At 39.7% G+C, this 7,833-nt stretch overlaps 1 protein-coding gene across 2 annotated transcripts; it reads right to left on the bottom strand.

Moving 5' to 3' along the window:
- Positions 1–369: 369 nt before the first annotated feature.
- LOC131231428 (MDIS1-interacting receptor like kinase 2-like) lies at positions 370–7,626 on the bottom strand. 2 transcript variants are annotated; one of them, XM_058227600.1, is made up of 3 exons: positions 6,953–7,626; positions 3,968–6,304; positions 370–764 (listed from the first exon to the last, which is right to left on the bottom strand). In XM_058227600.1, exons 1-3 carry the CDS (start codon positions 7,623–7,625, stop codon positions 406–408), a joined length of 3,369 nt encoding a protein of 1,122 aa, XP_058083583.1. In that variant the 5' UTR covers position 7,626; the 3' UTR covers positions 370–405. The 2 variants fall into 2 exon arrangements, with proteins under 2 accessions (XP_058083583.1, XP_058083584.1); XM_058227601.1 differs by lacking the exon at positions 6,953–7,626 and adding an exon at positions 6,593–6,818.
- Positions 7,627–7,833: the final 207 nt, after the last annotated feature.

The following is a 7,833-nucleotide window of genomic DNA, read 5'->3' as shown; positions in this document are numbered from 1 at the left end:
CTTGGTAATAAAAAGAGTCTTTCTTCCCTGCCTTCTTAAAAAAGAAACTTACACCATCTCTCTTAGATAAATTAACCCATTCTTTTACTTTTCATAATACATTAGTATATATAAGGAAAATGATTATAATTCCTAGAAGGTAGATGTTTTATTTGGCTTGAAACCCTTCAGTTAGAAGATAAACATCACACAAGAAAACATCTTTATCCTTTCAAATACTTTATTACATAATCACCAACACTAAAATACTACATTTCTATAAACATCGATTCTACAAACTGAATTATGTACATATCATAACAAGAAAAACACCTTCTCCATGCTCGATGATTTTCATACAACAAACACAGTAATAATGTTCATGCCACCACATGTCCACAAACTTGGTGATTTTCATCCACCCAACTATACCTTCAGATCCATCAGTTGACGTAATGTAACTGCATGGAATGGCTGTAGAGAGAAAGAAGGCCCTCTAATAGAAAGCTCCTGAGCCACATGTCGCATGGTTGGCCGAGAGTCTGGATCTGGCCGAATGCATGCAAGAGCCATGGATACCACAAATAAGACTTCCTGTGCAACATCAGCCATCGGATCTGAGAGACGTTGGTCCAACATATCTTTTAGCAGTGTATCTTGTCCACTTGATGATGACAAAGAGGAGATGAGCTCCCCAGGATGACTTCCCATCATCACTTCAAGTGCCACAACACCAAAGCTATATACGTCACATTTTTCAGTCACCCTCATTGTATATGCAAGCTCTACAAGAAAGAATATAATCAATCATGTTCTTTTCTCTTTGTTAATTGTCAATAGCTAAACTCCTAATCATATATCAAAACTCACCTGGGTTTCTTGAGTTAGGTTTCATATCTTGTAGGTTTTTGTGTTTGCTAACTGTAAGGCATCTACACAAAGATGTGTTTGGTACATTTGGGAGGTGAATAAGATGGGCAAAGCTTTCAGATGATCTTGCTAGAAAAGTCGGGATTGTCCACTCACCAGGCATGCCACATATATACATTAAAGTGCGGACTGTTGGGTTTTTTTTTTTCCCTCAAAACTGTCTATTGTTTTCACGTGGTGGTGGCCTGCCCGATAAGTGGACTAGTATAATTGTAGTGTCGGGTCATCTGCATGGTTGAGCCAACATTTATGTATGCCTCAAATGTCCCGAATGCATGAGAAGTTGGCATGAATGAACCAAAGTGTAATGGTGCGTGTGCGTATATGCATCATTGCAGCTACACATTTTATCGGCAAGGATTGGGTGATGATGGCATTGTTTCACAAAATTAAAATGGATTTAGCATAATTACTTGTATCAATATTCTGGACCGACAAACCAAATCTCTCTCTCTCTCTCTCTCTCTCTCTCTCTCTCTCTCTCTCTCTAGAAAGACATGGGTAGTAAAGGGAATAACCAACAAACATGTTCCACCGAAGAGTTTCTATGATATTCTGATAAGGTTTTAAGTCTGTAATGGTCGCACCCATAGTTCTAAGATCCAAACTACTGATAGGCTCCAATTTGGATGGCTCATGCATTAGTAATTCTCCTAATTGGAAATACTAGCCCTTTTGGTGGCCAACAGATAGATGATCAAGGGAAAAAAGGAAGCCAAGCAATTGTGCATATTCAACAAAGAAAGCCTGTAGATTTAATGGCTAGGATTTTCCAATCTTAGAACTTCTTTTGTTGTGTGGGGCATTTAGTGTGTAAGACATCACATTGATGGCTTGAATTGTAAAGCTGTGAAACCCTTCCAAAAAACTCAGTCCACTATGTTCTTTGATATATATCCTAGCTATCCACCATTTCCCTCATGAATAAGGCAAGGCTAAAAAATGATCCAGATACGAAGTTCCGTTGGACCACAGGTTAGGTAAAAGTGCATATTAAATTGAAGATTCTTCAAACAGTCATGGGGCAATAAAATTTTTGGATCAGGGGCAAAATCCAATAGTTAGGTGCAATCCACTAGGAATAACCTTCTAAATATTAGGAAATGCCATTTCAACGGTTTGAATGGCCTAAAAATATAAAATGGACCATTGATAGTTTCAATGATGGTAAGCTACCAAATACGTTTTCTTATCATGGGACTCACCTGTACATTTGATCCACTTGGATTTTGGGTTACACCCTAATATAAGATGGCAAAGTGGTGGACGGTTTGGATTTGCAACAAGCATCACGAAAGTGTGCTCCACCGAAATTCAATGGAAAGTGACACCTATCATAGGGCCACAGCTCACGACTCACGTCTAGTGTCACAACTCACGACTCTTCTATTGAGTCTCACTAGAAGTGGTTTCTATAATCATAGGGCCACTGTGATATTTAAGAGAAATCTATCCCGTTTACAAGTTTGGTTTTACTTGGACGCCTAAAGATGAGGGAGATCAGGTGCTCAAGTGAGTCACAAAGCACAAAAAAGAGTGGATTGTTAAAGGCCACTGTCCAACATTTTTCTGTTGTGAGACCCACCTGTGCATTGGATCAACCTCAATTTTGGGCCCACATCCTAAAATTAAATGGCCAAACAGGTAGGGGGTCGAATTTATCACAAGCATCATCAAAGTGGGTCCCGCCAATATTTGATAACAAATCATGTCTTGTCACATGTCTGAACCCACGTACGTCTGATTTCAATGGGAGATGTTCATGGTGATCATAGAGCCCAACATGTTGTTTGAGAGAAAACCAAGCTGTCCACCATTTCCCTCGTATGATTTTACAGCTTGAGCCAAAATAAAAAAATAAAAAAAATGATCCAAATCAAAAGCTCAAGTGGGCCACACGAATTGTAAAAGTGCATATTGAACATACACCTTTCAAATTATCAGGGGCCATAGTAATTTTAGATTATGGAAAAAACCAAGTGGTTACATTCAACCCATTGTGAATGACCTTTTGAACAGTTGGAAATGGCATTTTAACAATTTGTATGGAGTAAAAGCATAATAAATAAATAAATTGACTATTGATAGTTTCAATGATGGTAAGCTGGTGTTAGGATGAAATATCGTAGGCCATAATCATTTTGTTATAAAAAAGGAATAAGCAATTCTTTTACGAGATAATGACCGGTTGACTAGCCATCCTTTAGTTGAAGTCAAATAAGGTGGGCTTTAGGACCATCTTTTGAAAGAGTACGAGGGTTTTTGGAAAGAGTTTAAAAGCAAGCTCTGTTTTTTACCATAGATGAAAGGATATGCAGGTGTACCTCAAAACTTCTAACTTTTAACCAAATAAATTTAAGGATTGGAATAATATCCCTGGTATGTTTCTTTGCAAGGCCTGTTATAACTGTCCGATTAGAGAATCTCAGAGGGAAAAGAGAGCATTTTCAGATTGCCACATCCGTGATGTGGATCCAAAATCTGAACCGTTCATGTGAAGCAGCACCTCCTGAAACCCCTCGGGCCCAAGTTTTACTTTGATCTAAAACTTTGATGGGCCATGAAAAATGAAAACAGTTTCCTCCCTTGATTTGCATTTCTCTTTGCTATGGCCCACCAGAATATTAGATCGGGGTGAAAATTTGTCACATGGGGTTTTATGGGATTCCGCATCACATGGACCGTTCAGATTAGACAGCATGGCACGTGTGCAAAGGTACGCACGTGCGTAAGTGCGCAGGGGAGCATGACTCTCTCTCTCTCTCTCTTTATATATATATATATATATATATATATATATATATATATATATATATATATATTGCAAGGCCTGTTACAACCATCAATTAGAGAATCCTAGTGGGAAAAGAGAGCATTTTCATATACAAATTTTCTCATATTCCAGTTGTCACGGATTGCCACATTCAGCAACAGTATGCTAACATATGCACAAACTTCATAATATATAAGTGCTAACAAAAGATAGAAAAGCTTAAGAAAAATAAAGACCAATTATTAATAAAACTATTAAAGTGTGGAGAATCTACTAGCAACTAACCCGGAGCGATGTATCCGCAAGTGCCTGCGAGTGCAGTCCAATTTGAGGAATCGGGTATCAACAATCGTGCAGCTCCAAAGTCAGAGACACTAGCCTCAAGTTCTGAATTCAACAGAACATTGTTGCTTGATAGGTCTCGATGGACAATCGGCACGGTACAATCATGATGCATGTAAGATAAAGCATGAGCCACACCTTTAATAACATTCACCCTCAAAGTCCAGTCCAACTGTGCAGCTTCTTCATCGTTGCATAGGACGCTTGCCAAGCTTCCCCTTTCCATGTACTCGTAGATTAGAAATGAGCATCGAGCATGGGAACAGAAGGCATAAAGTTTTACAATGTTGCGATGACGGATTTCCGTTAATGCTTTTATCTCATTCCTAAAACTTCTTTGATCAGATTGATTCCCATCTTCGAGTGGGTGAAGTTTCTTCACAGCTACTACATGGCCTGCTGGTAGATTTGCTTTGTAAACTTTCCCATACCCTCCAGTTCCAATGCAATATTTGTCATGAAAACCCTCTGTCGCCTCCGCAATGTCTTCAAACGTGGCAATCCCATCATAATTCCATGTTGAAAATGTATTTCCTTTGCTCATTTCAAGAACCCCTTTCTCTATTCTTCTTCTTCGTCTTAGATAATAATTGGAAGAAATTATGCCAACAATTGCAAATAAAAGAAACAATACTGAGAAGAGAAGAATAATGAGGATCACAACTTTGTGGCGTTTCCTTGCATCACCATGACTTATTGAAGAGGCATTGCAAGGTCGCAAACCTTGCACTTCACCACATAAGCCTTTGTTTTTTATGAATGCCTCTGCCAGAGCCTTCTGAAAGACTTTGCTGCTAGGAAGAGGACCTTCCAAAACATTGTATGAAAAATCAATATATTGTAAGCTGACCATCCCATCAAAAGAAGGCGGAATGGAACTTGACAACATGTTGTGAGAGAGGTTTAAATTTTCCAGACTAACCAATTTCGCGAGTTGTGGAGGTATCTTTCCATTGAGGGAGTTATGACTTAGATCTAGTAAGCCCTGTAGGTATACTAGGTTACCAATCTGAAAAGGAATGCTTCCATTCAAAACGTTTTCACTCAATTTCAGAAAATGGAGTTTGGAGCAATCCCCTAATTGAGGTGGTATTGGACCACTTAGGTGATTCATTGATAGATCCAGAATCTCCAAATTGGATAGATTTCCAATCTCTTGTGGTAACTGACCAGAAAGCTGGTTATCGTTTAAAGTCAAGTTGAACAAAAAAGTCAGCCTCCCGAATTCCTTTGGAATCTCTCCTACTAAATGGTTTGACGAAAGATCAAGCACTCTTAGCTGCCCCAACTGCCCAATCTCAGGAGGAATTCTACCAGTGATATTGTTCCCGGAGAGTTGTAGCTTTGTTAAGTTTTGGCATTCTCCCCAATGTGGTGAGAGTTCACCAAACAACATGTTGTCACTGACATCCATGAATATGAGGTGAGGGTATACACCAAAGGCTTCCGATACATTTGCAGCAAGTCGGTTTCCATTGAGTCGCACTCTCCTTAAGCTAGTGCAGTTTCTGAAGGTTCTTGGGATCTCACCGGTGAAATGGTTGTTGAAAGCAGTGAAGACTTCAAGAGATCCACCGTGGCATAACTGAGGTAAATGGCCAGAGAAGTTGTTGCCATCCAACTGGAGTTGAGAAAGATTTGCCATGTTTGTCATTTCTTGAGGCAAGGAACCAGATAATTGACAGTCATCAAGGTACAAAACAGTAAGCTTGGTCAAGTTCCCTAAAGTGGAAGGGATAGAACCTGTTAGAAGGTTATTGGACATCTTAAGATCCATGAGATTAACCAGATTCCCTATTTCTGGTAGAATTGAACCAGAGAATTGATTTTCGGACAGATGAAGAACAGTGAGCATGGACAAGTTTCCTAAAGTTGAAGGGATAGAACCTGTTAGAAGGTTAATGGACATGTCAAGATCCCTGAGATTAACCAGATTCCCTATTTCTGGAGGAATAGAACCAGAGAATTGATTTTTGTACAGATGAAGAACAGTGAGCATGGACAAGTTTCCTAAAGTGGAAGGGATAGAACCTATTAGAAGGTTAGTGGGCATGTCAAGCTTTCTGAGATTAACCAGATTCCCTGTTTCTGGTGGAATTGAACCAAGATACAATTTTTTAAGGTTGCTCAAGTTACCTAAAGCAGGAGGGATGGGACCAGTTAGATTGTTACTGTACAATGCTAACTCATTGAGACTCTTTAAATTCCCAACTTCTAGAGGAATAGAACCAGAAATTTGATTCTCAAAGAGGTAGAGGAAAGTTAGCTTTGTCAAGTTCCCTAAAGTGGAAGGGATGGAACCATTTAGATGGTTAATGGACAAGTCAAGCTCCATAAGATTAACCAGATTCCCTACTTCAGGTGGAATAGAACCAGAGAATTGATTTTCGAACAGATAAAGAAGAGTGAGCATGGACAAGTTTCCTAAAGTGGAAGGGATAGAACCCATTAGACGGTTAGTAGCCATATCAAGATCTTTAAGATTAACCAGATTCCCTACTTCAGGTGGAATTGAACCAGAAACTTGGTTATCGTAGAGAAACAGAATTGTAAGGTTGATCAAATTACCTAAAGCAGGAGGGATAGGACCAGTCAGATTATTTTGGAACAATGTCAACTCAACCAGAGCTTGTAGATTTCCGATTTGTGAAGGAATGGAGCCAGAGATTTGATTTTGGTCCAGGTACAAGATGGAAAGCTTTGTCAGATTTCCTAAAGTGGAAGGGATGGAACCATTTAAATGGTTAATGGACAAGTCAAGCTTCATGAGATTAACCAGATACCCTATTTCAGGAGGGATCTGACCAGTCAAATTGTTTCGGTACAACGTCAACTTGACCAAATTCTTGAGATTCCCTAACTCTCTAGGGATTGTGCCTGAAATTTGATTTCTGGATGAATACAAAATTTCGAGCATGGGCAAATTACCCAAAGCAGGAGGGATCGGACCAGTCAGATTGTTTTGGAACAATGTCAACTCAACCAGAGCTTGTAGATTCCCGATTTGTGAAGGAATGGAGCCAGAGATTTGATTTTGGTCCAGGTACAAGATGGAAAGCTTTGTTAGATTTCTTAAAGTGGAAGGGATGGAACCATCTAGATGGTTAATGGACAAGTCAAGCTCATTCAAATTCACAAGATTCCCTATTTCCAGAGGTATTGATCCAATTATTTCATTTGCAGACAGATTCAGGGACGTGAGTTTGTAAAGAGGTGCAAGATGGGCTGGAATGGTTCCTATGAGTGTGTTGTCGCTGAGATCAAGATGAAGGAGGTTTGGAAATGACGGGAAACTCAAGTTATCGAGCTTACCTTCCAAACCCAGACTCGGTAGGCTTATCCTTGTGACACTTCCAAGGATGTTGCATGAGATCCCAGGCCAGTTGCAAGGAGAGATTATGTTGGTGGTAGAATTAGCAGAAGGAAGAGACCATGAATGGAGAGCTTGTGATGCTGAGAGGCTGGATTTCCATTTCATGAGAGCCTCTACTTCTGAGAGTGTGGATGATGGTGCTGATGTTGCAAATGATTTTGCTTGGAAAGAAAGAAAGGCTAACAAAATGAGTAGAAAAGCAAAGGGGAGAGATTTGTGTATGGCCATGGTTGCTATTGCTTATGGTATGCTACCAACTTACGATGGATGGGTATCCATAGGAGAAGGTTGATGCTACTTTAAATAAATAAAAATAAATAAAAATCTCGTACACATGCGCGCATGCGATTCAGACGGAAGCGGATTGCCGGTTGCACGCACGTGAGTATCCACATGGCACGATGTGGCCTCTGTGGGTCCCATCGTTATGTTGGTG

Source organism: Magnolia sinica, chromosome 17 (genome assembly GCF_029962835.1).
Source record: "Magnolia sinica isolate HGM2019 chromosome 17, MsV1, whole genome shotgun sequence".
NCBI lineage: Eukaryota > Viridiplantae > Streptophyta > Magnoliopsida > Magnoliales > Magnoliaceae > Magnolia > Magnolia sinica.
Note: the sequence above shows the minus strand (reverse complement) of the source record. Positions and strands in the feature narration are given on the sequence as shown.

What these genes read in the sequence shown, in the direction of transcription:
- LOC131231428 (XM_058227600.1), bottom strand. Translation starts at nt 7,625, where the DNA reads ATGGCCATACACAAATCTCTCCCCTTTGCTTTTCTACTCATTTTGTTA. An exon ending in TCCGATCCCTCCTGCTTTGG is followed by an intron (nt 6,305 to 6,952) that starts GTAATTTGCCCA and finishes CTTCCACTTTAG; the next exon opens with GGAACTTGACAAAGCTAACT. An exon ending in TTGCGGATACATCGCTCCGG is followed by an intron (nt 765 to 3,967) that starts GTTAGTTGCTAG and finishes TCTTTCTTGTAG; the next exon opens with AGCTTGCATATACAATGAGG.